The 14,000-nt window shown below is 34.6% G+C and overlaps 1 protein-coding gene across 2 annotated transcripts in view; it reads left to right on the top strand.

Annotated features, from left to right (window-relative positions):
* TBC1D22A (TBC1 domain family member 22A) overlaps positions 1 to 14,000 on the top strand; it is a 175,601-nt gene that overhangs the window by 35,090 nt on the left and 126,511 nt on the right. For both annotated transcript variants that reach the window (XM_068166371.1, XM_068166361.1), the window contains one exon: positions 12,578 to 12,687. In XM_068166371.1, coding sequence (XP_068022472.1) covers positions 12,578 to 12,687 — 110 coding nt within the window. The remainder of the gene's footprint in view (positions 1 to 12,577; positions 12,688 to 14,000) is intronic.

Here is a 14,000-nt window from a genome sequence, read left to right as displayed (position 1 = left end):
CCCTAAATTTGTAAGGTGTGTTAGTCATTCAGACATTTTAAAGCTTTTAAATTTTCTTCAAAGTAAGCATTGATTGAATACTGCATAGAAGAAACCCCAGTACATAAAGTATATATGATAAATGTCTTTGCAACAACAAAACCAAAGAAATCATTAATACGGAGTCTCTTGTCATGTTGATGTATTACTTAACTCCACTAACGTACGAAATTCCATATAAATTATCAGCAGTGTCAGAATTCAGCTCATGAAACTAAACCAGTCTGTTTTAAATAATAAAACATATGGAAGGAAAAAAACACAAATTATTGACTTGTTTAAAAACAAACAAACAAACAAAATTTCAATTTTATTGTTAGATTAACTTCTCTGTTGCATTTATTCTTTCACACTCCAGTTACCAATCTAAATTCAAATTGGGATGATGAGAGAAAAAACAGCTGTCACAGTTGTACTCCTCTACTCAAGATATACAAAGCTGTTCTGTCACTATTTATATCTAATTTGAAACAGTTTGCTTTCTGTTTTCGAAGAGTAAAGTAGACTTCACTAAATCTTAGTAGAATTGTTGCACTGCTTTATAACATTAATATTTAAAGTCCAAGTATTCATAGGGTGTTTTTGATTATTCCATTTTCTCATAATGCTGACTGAGTTTTCCAGCTCTGAACTGTTACATATTCAATATAGTTTTGTGTGCAAATTATCAAAATATGGTTTAAAATATTTCACAGAAGCTTCTAGTTGATAAATAACAGAAGTATTTGTTTACCTTGGTTTTACTCTGAACAGTGTTTTCCTTATTACTTTGTGCTTATTCTAATTTCATAAGGTCCTAAAACAAACCAAAATATTTGTCCAAGAACAGTTCTTCAGCGTAATCTGTCTGATGCACTTATCTGATGCTATTTTTTCTTTATAAAGAAGTCTACAAGTAAAAATACTTTAACCTATTTTAAAAGCTGTTTGTGACTTTTGTTATTCTGAGCCAAATTAAATGCTGTAATCAGAGGGACAGAGAAATTAGACAAAATGGATTTGTACTAAGACATTAGAGTTTAATAACTTCCATTTCCTCCTCTCCCATGTATTTTCTTTTTTTTAAATTTTTTTTTAATGTTACCATTATTTCTGCAGACATTTTAATAGAAGGAAAGAACTTCTGTATACTTGAGAAAATGTCAGTCATTCAGACTGGTCATGTAAGAAAATGCTCTTCCTTTTTGAGAGTAGCATCTGAGTGTCACTTAAACCTACCTAAATAAGTATTTCAGTGCAATGATATACCTATCATATTGCAGTATTTTCACTTGAAGTGTAGTAAACAATTTGCTGTATTTTCGAGCTGCATTTGGCTTTAGAATAAACCCCAGATGGTGTGTCCTCCGGCATCAGGACCACCTCACCCTCGATCTCCAGTGCTCCATATCTGTTTTCCAAGAGCAGCAGGGAAGGTGAGGGGAGGCAAGGAGGTTTAACTTTATGTCTTTTGAGAGGAACCTGCGTCCATTCCCCTCTGCTTTTTGAATAACCAGCCTCTGCTGGGGGAGCCTGCAGAACCTGCCTACTCTGATTCAACTCTTTCCTCCTGTGGTTCATCTCTTTCCTCCTTTGGTCCATCTCCTTCCTCCTCTGGTTCATCTCTTTCCTACATTCCCTTACATTTCTAAGGCTAGCAACCTTATACTTCAGTCTGGCCACCATATTAAGCAGATAGTCAACCTGCTCACACCTTATACAAGAGTTGCCCCCACAACCCTGCTTCTCAAGAGCCAGGCTCCAGCATTCTCTACAGCCAGATATTTGGACAGCTACGTGCTGACAAGCCTTAAAAAGAGGTGTTTTAAAGGGAGTAACAAAGATTGGCTATGGGGAAATGCTCAAGAAGTAATAACCCCTGCTACTTCAAAGATTAAGTGTTGGACAGAGGATTTGTCAAACTTAATGATTTTTCATGAAGTAGTAATTTTTTCCAGGTATGACTATATGAGTTAATTGTTTTTGTCTTAAAGATACTGCTGTAAATGGCTGATGTTCTTGTTAAATAGAGAATTAAATGAAAAAATTGCTTCTTTGCTGGTATAAGATAGTAACTGAAAAAATGGCAACTTCCATTTATTTTTTTAAAAATAATTTGTCTGTAGGCATAAGATTATTTTCATTGTTGTACCCATCCTAGTGTGATATCTTTGTGTAGTAAGAAAATTTTCTAATTGCTGTTAGAGCAAAAATAACTGGATTATATACCCTCAAGTTTACAGTTTCCTGCTATCTGTTCTGTTCTCCAGAGTATTTCAAGTGGAAGCATCTGCAGGTGGGGTTAAATCTCCTTTTAGATTACTGTCATGGTTTCCTATTTTCAAGGAACATCCAGGCAGGGAGTTGAAAGTTAATAATGAAAATTTTCTCCTGTTGTATCAGTACCAAGAAGTCTGTCAGAGTTAAGAAGTCTGACAGAGATGAGGACGGAGCTTATAAAATGTCACCACAGTAGAGGAGCTGTGTGGATTCTTTGGTTAGGTGTTTCACATGAATAAACTTCCCAGACTCTGTTTTATAGACAGAATCAGAGGAGTTCTTTTTGAGCTTTACTGTCAGGGGTGTCTAGAACAAATCTCTAAATTAGTAAGAAATTTCCAAGTTCAAAGGGGACTAATCAAAGGTTTCTAGCAAAATGAAACTAATGTTTCTATAATGTAGTAATATCCCTTTATAGACCATTAAAGCAACTTTTGTTTCATTAATTTAGTTTTATATTATGATTAAATGCATGTGTTATGAAATTGCTAAGAAGAGAACAAACAGGTATAACTGGTGAACAAAATTGCTTCTTAGACTACAGGTTGTCTGTGTTGTCTGTTCTTCTGTAAAGTATATTCTACATAATTTTACTATTACCAGGCATTTTTTGTCCTCTCCAAGAAAGTCTGTGAGTTAATAGCAATTCTCTGTTGTTTATGTGATTATTTTAATTGTTTTTTTCCTTTTTTTTTTTCTTTTGAAATGGTGTTTACTGTGAGGGTGTGAGATACTAGAAGAGGTCTCCTTAGAGAAGCCGTGAATGACCCTGGTGGTAGTGTTCAAAGACAGGTTGGCAAGGGAAGGTGTCCCTGTACATGGCAGAGGCATTTGAGGTAGACAATCCTTAAGGTCCCTTCCAAGCAAAACTGTTCCATGATTCTATACTGTTCCACAATCTTACTTGTGTTCTACCAGAATAAGTCAGGACTACTCTTTTCTATTGCTTAAATATTTCACATTATCAGTTCTCAGATTTATCTATTAAATTGCAGTCTTGTTATTTTTTTAGCATTTACTAATAGCTCTCTGCAGTTGCTTGCTTTTTTTTTTTTTTTTTTTTTTTTTTTTTTTTTTTTTTTTCCCCTCCCTCAGAGTAAAGAGTACTTTAGGAAAAAGAATTGCCCTGTGTATACATAAAAAAAACTCTGCTACTTTAAAATCCTGTTTTAATCCATAGGGGGATGTGTTTAAGTGTAAAAATGTGACTTCTGAGGTGGATTTAGATGATCTATTTTTGAAACTTGTTTTGCATCTGTATGTCTATTTCAAAGATTTTAAATGCATCTCTTTGAAGGTGTATATTTCATGATGCTTAATGCACACTTTCAGAATTTTCAAAGTTACATGTATTTGATAATACAAGTGTTACCTTAAAAATACAGTTCTGTTAAGTTTGAAATGCCTTTTGTGATTTATACTACCTCATTTTTGAAGGCAATTAAGAAAATAGTAGACTTGCACTGTGAGGAAGTCATCAGAGGTTAGTAAAGGGTATTTTATTTGAAACTACAAACTGGAAATTTTGAGTCATGGGAATAAATGGGGAAACAAGATCTTGATTAGTGGTAGCAATGGTAAAATTGAAGAGAAAAGAAGATTTCTGTAGGTGTAAAAAATGAAACAATTGTGAAGAAGGAAAAAATTAATTATAATTATGCATTTCTGAGAGAGACATGTATTCCAAAGGGAGCAACATATTTTAGTTCTGGCTTTGTGCATTCACTTTGCTCTCCCTATGGCCTCCAGTTATAATTAATGATCATCTTTCTATAGTGAAGCGGCACAGAGGTGGTTATACTTTCAGATCTAAATCTTCTGAAGCATGCTTTCCAACAGACTGGGAAATTACTTTAATGGCATTTGGCATCCAAATATCACAACTTTGCATGTTTATTATGAAGTAAGTCACATGAATAGAAGCTAAAAGAGAAAGAATTACTTAAGCAATAACAGCATGCTGTACAAATGTCACTGTTGTGTAGATACGTAGCGTCTCGAGGTCTAAAAAATGACTGAAATTGGGTGGATCAATGCTTTAAATGTAGCTGTAAACAACTTTTATGTCTTAATTTCAATGAGATACATGGATAGTTACTGCTTTATAGATTTCACATCAGTTCTAATATAATTGTCAGAATTTTCTGTGCTAAAACTTTTTAATTTGAATAAGCTTTGCTTATAGTTTAGATGTAACCCTTTTTTAATCTTAGTATTCATAAAGTAGCTTTTTCATCAGCATGGGTTTTTTGTGTTTTTAACTTGGGAAATCTGAAATTTTTACTTTCTACTTTAAACTATAGAAAACAAATTACAAAGAAGAAATGAAAAATTAAGTTAACTTAAACACAATGAGAAAGGGAAAAAGAGTACCTTTTTTGCAAAACAATTGCCTTATTTTGTAGAAACAAAATATTTAATGTTCTTATAGCATTGTTTTGATAAAAAGTAGTACTTAAATATTAGTGACGTGTGAATCCTCTTATCAAAGATATTTCTGAACTAATGCACATGTTCCATCTTTCATTTGAGATAAAAATTTAATTACTGTCCAACTGTAATTAAAAGACACCTTTCTTACAGTAACATCGGGGAAGAAAAAAAGCAACATACTCTTATTTTTTGAATAGATGGAGTAGGTTTTTTCCTGGTGGCTATAGCATGGGGTATAATTTCTTTATCTTGATGATAAGTACCTATAGAGTATATGTAAAAACAAACAAAAAAAAAAAATTGAATCTCATTACTATAACAAATCTTGTGGCTTTTTTTTTTATACAGATGAATATGTAGCAGTTTCATTAGGAAATTGTGAATTGCAGCAGGTTAAAATAAAGAATGCATTAAGCAATGTAGAGAGTAGTAGTACAGTTCCTTGTTCTTCACAAATGTTTCTTTTAGTTCAGTATATGCAATTTGTGCTAAAAAAAGTGCATATAATGGATGATACTTTTTCTGTTGAAAACAAGACAAGAAATCTGTGAGATACATTGCTTTTATTAGTGGTGAATGATGTGGGAAATCAGAAAATAAGGCAGATATTGTATAGTTTGGATTTGCAAAAAAAAAAAAAAATGCCACTATCGTGAACTTGTGCATATGCTGTCAAAGAAAACCCCTTGTTTCTTCTGCCATCCATTTTGAGAATTTTAGTTGTTCAATTCAATCACAGTAATGGGTTACAGTAAAAATGTCTTCATCAGTGGGTGAACTTACCATGTTACTGTAAATTGTTGCATGGCTTACTCAACCAGTGGCAAATTTTTCAATCTTTCATTGCTGAAAAAAAATAAACTTGAATTTTTATAAGTTTTATATTTACATGCAATTTCTCGGGTAAGTTTTATTGCTTTTGTATTTATCCAGGATAAGAGTTGAATCTTGAGCTAGGTAATCTATGCAACATAATACTGTTTATAGGCTTGTTCAAAGGAGTTCTCTTTACCTGTTTTTTAGTATTAAGTAATTTCATGCAAGTAATTTTCTGGTTTTTTTAAAGTAGTTTTAAGTAAGAAGTATTCAGTAGTTTTACAATTCACCCTTGCATACACACATACATAAACTGGTTTTTTAACTTGTAAGTACAGTTTTGCCATTAATGCAGTTGATATTTTTTTTCCCCGTCCAAAAAATAACCTTTAAAGTCTGCATGAATTTGTAGATTTTTTTTTTTTTGAAAGGTCTCTAAACTAGCGTTGTAATCAATGCCATATCTTAACATGGGCTTTTTAGACTTTGTGTGAAAGTGCTATGGTTTACTCATAGTGTTTTGTGCTCTGCACATCTGTATGTATGTGCAAGCATAGGCTTGAATATTTAAAGATGAGCACAGACAAGGTAATTAAAAAATATGATTTGGGAGACATGTTCAACCTTTAATCTTTCATTTTCTATTCTCCAAGCACCTTTTAGATTTCTCAGGGAACTCCCTTATCAAGCATTCTAAGAAAATGTTCATCAGCATCCTGTATTCTTTGTGCATCCTGGATACTAATTACCAGTCCTGTAATTTGGTATCACATGCACTACTTCTTCCTGGAAATCTGTTTTGGTTAACAGTAGAAAACCTATTGAAATGGTTGCTCTGAGGAGAATTTGTGTTGAATGTTGTGTTCTTCATTGCTGCTAAAAGGAAGAGCTGTCATCTTACAAGCTTTAAAATCTCTTGTTTCATAGTAATGTCATACTCAAGGATGTGACTTTTACATTTTAAATGCAAACTGCATTTATTGGCCAATTTGCTCACCTGTATAAGAGGCTGCTAAAAAAGTTCTTCATAGAAAGAGTGATTGCCCATTGGAATGGGCTGCCCAGACAGGTGGTGGAGTCACCATCACTGGAGGTGTTTAGGAAGAGACTGGATAGGGTGCTTGGTGCCATGGTTTAGTTGATTAGATAGTGTTGGATGTTAGGTTGGACTCAATGATCTCAAAGTTCTCTTCCAACCTGGTCTGGGTCTGGTCTGGGTCTGGTCTATTCTATTCTATTCTATTCTATAGCTTCTGTGGGTCAAAGGCCTGTTGGTACCACCTGGTTTGCTTAGTTCTCTTTTTAACCTGAGCAGTAATCTCAGTCTGCAGCCTATGAGGAACTATGTTTAACTGGCAAGATACGATGAGAATTTCCCTATTTTTCAAATAAATTTACCATTCTTGAAACAGGCCTATTTCTGTGCGGATATGTGCATTGGGGTTATGAGCAGAAATTAAGGGGAAATTCTGGACTACTCTGGGTGGGAAAAGCTGCATCTGAAGTCTAGTCTAGAAAAAGCCAGAAGAATTTTAGTGTTGTGTTGTCAGAGATGGTGATTTACCTGTTCTCCGGGTTAAAAGAGATTACATCATTCCTCATAGACAGTAAAATTGGTTAGATAATTAATGAAGTAGAATTATTCATGTTTAAAATATCTTTGTTACATGATTCCTATTGCATCTTAAGGAAATTGTGGCAGATAAACTGTAAACAAGTGTAAGATGATGAAGTCTGAAAACAGGTGAGTCAACATTAGTGTATGTAAGAACATGACTATTCATAAGGGAGTTTTTGAAATGCAGTAGGGTTATGTTTACCTTACCTGATGAGATGACTGAGGTGGCTTGTTTGTGTGGTGGGTTGTTGTTTTGGTTTTTTGTTGTTTGTTTGTTTTTGTTTTGTTTTGTTATTGAGAGCAGTATCACTGAGAAAGGGGAGTTTTTCCTACAGTGAGTAGTCATTAACAGCTCAAAAGCTATCTCTATGAGATAAATATGTAAATAGGATTTTCTCAATGAGAGATATTGATGTGGTTATGTATGTATTTAATTAGATAATTGTTGCTCAAATAATTTGCATTTGAATGCTTTCTTATGTCCTGAGCCACTTGTTAAAAAAAATGCCTTAGTGCAACAGTGACTGAATAACTGTTTTCAAAGGCTTTTAAAGAACTGAGTTTGTGGAACATGTAAGAGTTTCTACATGTGGAAATGTTACGGTGCACCTCTGCATCCCATTGTATAGTTTTGTAGTTTGTATACTTAGCTGGTACTTTCTAGGTTAGTTCTATCTGAATATACATCTAAAGTAGATTACATCAAAGTAAACTATATACAGGCGAGTGCATGTGCAGTCAGAATGATTTCCTTGCACCTCTGCAAGAGCTATAAAAATGACCACCGTCTGATTCAAATTATATATGTTAGATAAGCAATGCATTTACAGAGGTGTTAGATGAACAATTCATGTATGTGTGTTAAAAAAGAAGAATGTTAAGATGTTTAGAGAATTAACTTCTAACATTTCTGTGTATTGTTTTGCATTTTATGTGTGGCAGGAGTGTTGGAAGTAGATGACCTTCAAGGTTGCTTCCAACCCAAACCACAGGATACTATGTTAGCTGTATACAAAGAACAATGATAATCTTACAGTCTGTGTTGTGGGCTCTAGTGCTCAATCATTCCACTATGCATTTTGTCCCCTACTTCCCATGCTAGTGAATTAATCCAAATTTTGCCTGGTTCAGATTGCAGAGACACCTTTTCAAGATTAAACCCCTAAAATGTTAATATTAATAAGACAATTAGATGTCTGTTTTGTTAAAACTTAGTTTAATTTGAAAGAATGTATGCTTTATTTAATAGAGATATTTTTTGTATGAGCTTGCCTAGTATAATGAAATGGTAAAACTATCAAGTTGTATTCATTATTTTTCCACTTTTTATAAATACTGAGTATTGGTGTTGGTATAAATAACAGCTTAAGAGAAATTCTGAATGCAGGTTGCCTTTTTTGTGGTTGCATTTGAACACACTTGGGCACAGATAACTGTTTGAATGCATTCAGAGGGCTGCCAGTTACTTTAGCAGTATCATTAAGCCATTTTAATAATGTCATATGTTTTCAATATTTTATTCAGGACATGATTTCTTCATAATTAAAATTCAATCTGAAATCAGTGGGTTTTCCAGTTAACATGAAAAATTGTATTTGTATGATTCTGCCTGTAATGGTAGAACTTTTTACCCATGATCTGTACTGTAAAGGTGAAATTCAGGCATGTGTAATAAGATATCAAATACATCTAAAAGACAGAGATCAGATATGAATTTTAATTTTATTGTTTTGAACAGCTTCTGCCACAATTATCAACTAGGCTTAATCTCATATTAAAACCTATTTTTAATGGAATCAAACCATTATCATCTGCTTAGCATGTTTGTTTTCTACTGTCATTGGAAAAATAATTCTATAAGTTATTGTAAGTAATTTTCTTGCTTTTCATTTTATCCTTATTTTTCTGCCGTGGACAGTGGATCCAGCTAAAGCTGTTTAGAAAGTTACTCATTCCTTTCATACTGCGGGTAGTTTCACAAGCATACACTGGGAATGATTAAAAAAACAGCTAATACCAAGCTCACAGCATTGCACATATTCAGATCAGCATGTCACTGACTATGTGTTACAGCAGATTTCCTCCAGGCAACTATTTTACTGTCTTTTGCAATTACATAGATAACATGATAAAGATCTCTGCAGGAAACTGAAGAAAATTAGAAATATTGCTGTGAAACTTTGTAATCAGGAAATTTTATGCAGTGATCTTTTTCCCCGCCTTGATATTGATATAAGCACACTGGCTTGCTGTTTCCCCCCCATTTTCTTGTTATTTAATCTTTATATTACTGTCCATCCGGATTTTGCTCACTGGAAATAAATTTAAAGCCATTTAAGAGTAGAACCACAATCTGTTTTCAAGCTCAAGTCTTGCATGAAATATTATTTCAATTTACTTTTGGGATGGTTATTTTTGCTTCTTCTGTTGTTTGTCCAGAAATCCCTTCTGCTCTTTATTTTCTAAATTTCTCTAGTGCAAATTATTTCTTCTTCCTTATAAAAAACCCTGGAAAAACGATGAGTAGCATGCAACTTGACTGCTTTACCCCTTAAAACTGCATGGAAAAGAAGCACTTTGTACTATGTGCCTACACAAACACACCAATGTTAACTAGGTAAACTATTTTTACGTAGTGTTCTGCCTAACATGCTTTTTAACTGGAGCTTGTTACAAAAATGAATACCTTTTCTAATTCCAGCTGTCATGTGGAAAAGGGTCATTCAGGTATTCAAAGTCAGTTTCAAACTGCCTCAAAACTTGAGCAGGTTAAGGTGAATTGATGCAGTGGAAACTGTTGTACATCACTGGGCACTTGCTTGTTTGGTGGCTTTTGTTATGCTGTGCTGCCTTTTTTTTTGCTTTAGTGCCTGAACGGCTTCCACAATGTAGCTCCTTTTTGGTGTACATCACATTTGAATCAAAAAGTACCAGTTAATATGATGCATATAGAAATATGCTACTTAGCTGATCTAATTAAAAACTCTGAGCAATTAGATTTACCCTTTGAAATATTTGGTTGCAGCAGAGACATTTTGAAACAGTTGGTTTACATAGGACAAATACTACTAGCCTATAATTGAAATACAATTGAGTTGTTTTACACATTTAATTAGATTTTCTTATAATTTATTTTAAAATTTTATTATCTTACATTAGAAGGGTTGACTTAGTGATTCATGAGAAACACAATTTGAATGAAAATTGGACTGGAAGTAGGTTATTTAAAGAACATATGACAAATCCTGAGTATCTTACATTTAAGAGGCTTACAAAAAGGAATAGAGATCAGTCACTATAAACTGCAGAAAAGTTGTATCTTCCAAAACGAGAGACAGAATGAGAAATATGGATGAATACTTCCTTAAAGTGCTCCTTCTATTTCTTTAATACCTACGTTTGCTACTCTGTGACAATCACTTCCCTTAGTACTGCTAGCCATACTGTTTTTGATGCCAGCCAGGATGCTGCTGGCCATCTTGGCCACCTGAGCACACTGCTGGCTCTTGTTCAGCCTGGTGTTTACCAATACCAGGTCACTTCCCAATGGGCAGTTTTCCAGTCGCTCATCCCACAAGCCTGTAGCATTGCATGGGGTTATTGTAACTTGAGTGCAGGACCTGGCACCTGACCTTGTTAAACCTCATACCGCTGTTGTCAACCCATTGATTCAGCCTGTCCAGATCCCTCTGTAGTGCTTACCTTCATGCAGTTTAACGCTGCCTCTGAGCTTGGTGTCACCTGCAAACTTACTGAGGGTGCCCTTGATCTGCTTGTCCAGATCACTGATAAAGATTTTAAAGAGAACTGGCCCCCATACTGAGCCCTGGAGAGCATCACTGGATTTAACTCTGTTTGCCACGTTTCTTTGGCCATTCAGCCTGTTTCTAACGCAGTGAAACCCATCCAGGCCATGAGCAGCTAGTAAACAGAGTAGCCAAACCAGAGTGAACACAATTTGGTAATAGTTGCATTTCCATCTCTATTTATTTATTTATTTATTTTTAACCTCTGGAATAATAAGAATGCTACCTGTGCTTGGTGAACATTCCTGTGAAGAAAAATAATTGTGATCATTGGAAAATGTTTCTCACAAGCTGCATTCTGTTTTGGGGTGGGGGAGGTCAAAATTTATTTATAATTTGATAGAGGTGCCTTTGGTGTCAAAATTACTTCAGCCTTGATTCTCAAACTGCTGTGTTTTTAGCTTGTTCCAGATAATTCAGCCACAGGATAGGAAGGAAGTCTTGATGGCTGTTTAGAATTTTATTTCAGTGAAGTATGGATTTTCACATTTCAATGGTCTGCATTCTGAGGCAACCTGTTTAGGCTCAAGTTATAAATAATGCCGAGAAACAGGATCTTCTTTTGTTATGATTATCTGGTTTACTTTAGATTCCTGCTGTACTGCAGGACAGCTAATACTTAATCACTTCTTGGTTTTCTGCATTGGCTGTGGAGAGAGATGAAGATGTACACACTCAGTGGTTAGGTGTATCTTCAGCTTTTTTGTTGGTTTAAATCCTGGTATGAGAATATAGCATAGAACATTAGATTTTGAAGGAGAAGGACAAACATGAGGAAGGATGAGAAAGTGGAGATAAAGGGTCTTTTTTGTATGTTATCTTTTCATTCCCACCTGTAGAAGAGTTATTGTGTTGTGCTACGGTTTCTAACTTTTTGTTGTTGTTGTTAAGAAATGCAATGGCAGTATCATGAAAATAGAAGGTGCTCTTCTCTGTTATTTTCAAAGTTGATTAATTCAGATTGGCTTAGGTTGTAAAATCTCAGTTCATAGCGGAATCTTCTGTGAATAACATTCCATGAATTGGACATTACTGGGGTTCTGCGATTTTCCACTGTTGAAAATCATGTTTGGGGTTTTATATGGGATAGGAGGCTAGAATCATCTGTTTCCTTTTGTCTGATTTCAGATGCTTTCTTAAAGCAAAATCCTCCATGAAAAGCTATGGTTAGCTTTCTGAAAAGTACTTCTCATGGCTTTTTGTCAAAATTGGCAATGTATTTTGCTGTACGTGCTGCAAACACAGACATGTTGTACAGAGATTGTTTGTACGTAGCTTGAGGGCTCAAAGTGCTTCTGGTGCTCCACGTTCAGGTGTGAAACATTTAAAAGGACGTAATTAATTATATATTAATTCTGGTTAAAGCAGCGTGATTTGAAATTTTCACAGGCTGCAAGAAATTAATTATTCATTAACATTTAATGCCATTAGATGATACAGTTGAGCAACAAGTGATTAATTTAGTCCCTGTTAAAGTAAATGTATGTTGAAGTTTCTGACTAGAAGATAAGTGGTGGTTGTCTTTGTTTTCAATTATTTTCCTCATCCTTGATTTATTTATTCTGTGCACTTCATTGACTTACCTTTCTTTCTTTTCCTGAAACAGAAGAGGAGGAAGTGGAAAATTTTGATGTTTCCAGTCTGCCTGAAGAAGTGCTGCAGAACATAGAAGCTGACAGTTACTGGTGCATGAGCAAGCTGCTTGATGGCATTCAGGTAAATTGATTTTTCCTGTCTGTAAGCAGTGGATTTAGCAAGTTAACGTCATGGCCTTTTAACTAGTTCAAGGTTGTTGAGAAAAGCACATCTATGAAAAAGACAAGAAGTGGATTTTTTACATTGCAGAAATCTACTGCAAGTTTGGCATAGTATTCGGAGGGGGAGATGAATAAAATAAAAAGGACAAGACATTTCTGCAACTTTTTTCATCAAAATGTCTGGCTGCTTCATGGTGCTCTAGAACAGAGTTGAAATCTCAGTTTCTAGAGGCATGTTGTGCACCTCACCAAGCATGGAGAATGTTTTCTCAAGTCTATTCAGTAAAATGGCCTCTCTGAGGTGGTGCTTCAGTTTTTTTCTATGTGGAGAAGCTGTAAATGCGGGAAGGATTTTCTGTGAAATGCAGCCAGTTACAAACTAGGAATCATAGCTTTGTGTGTATATTTGCATTCTTCAGCTTGTAACTTTATGAAGATTAGAGTTGTCTACAAGAAATAGCAAATGTGTAGCTGTATATCTTGCACAAAGGGAGGAATCTACTATCTGCTGTAGATTAAAAGGGAGCCCAAACACTGGTGTTTGATATTTATTCTGCAATGCACTGCAAAGTAGAAACTTTGGACTTACCAGTTTACAAAGAAGTTACCGGAATTGAATTTAATAAGCTTTGAGTTGCAATAAGCATCAGATAGTATTTACCCACTATCTGTTTTACAGATCTGTGCCATTTGCGGTAAACATTTTGAAGCTTGCTGGAAAGTAAAAATAATCTTATTTTGTAACCTCTGAATATATGCTTAAAAATAATAGTTGTCATGTGTTTCTGGGTCATGGTGGAATCAAAATTTACCTTTGCAAGAACTGTGAAAGTTTCTGAAAAGTGATGATTTCTATTTTGCACTGGCAACAAAGAATTGGTTTTAGCAGTGTTTGGTAGGCAGATGTTCGCAGTCAGGGTTCATTTGCTGCTTTCAGTGAGCTGATTAGAAAAGAAATTATGGTTACAAATATTTAGCAGATTGCCGCTTTGGCTTTCCTTTTTATGTTCATACCTTCTCATCCTGAATCCTTCTGTAGTGCAAATCTTTTGTGTTGGATTCTTTCAGTGTTCTTTTGGTGACAGTAGAAATTGTTACATGGATAACAAAACTTTGATTTATTCTTGACATTCTCTTAAGAGATGCAGTGATGGACAAGTGTTTCTACTGTCTGTATTAGATTCAATCATTTTGATTAAGTCCTATGTAACTTTATTTTGAAATACTTTGGTCAATTGCTTGAAAATTGGAGCTTTTGTTTCTCCAAATAGT

This window comes from Melanerpes formicivorus, unplaced genomic scaffold (assembly GCF_026170545.1).
Source record: "Melanerpes formicivorus ecotype bairdi unplaced genomic scaffold, bMelFor1.0.p_v2 SCAF_3, whole genome shotgun sequence".
In the NCBI taxonomy this organism is placed as follows: Eukaryota; Metazoa; Chordata; class Aves; order Piciformes; family Picidae; genus Melanerpes; species Melanerpes formicivorus.
Note: the sequence above shows the minus strand (reverse complement) of the source record. Positions and strands in the feature narration are given on the sequence as shown.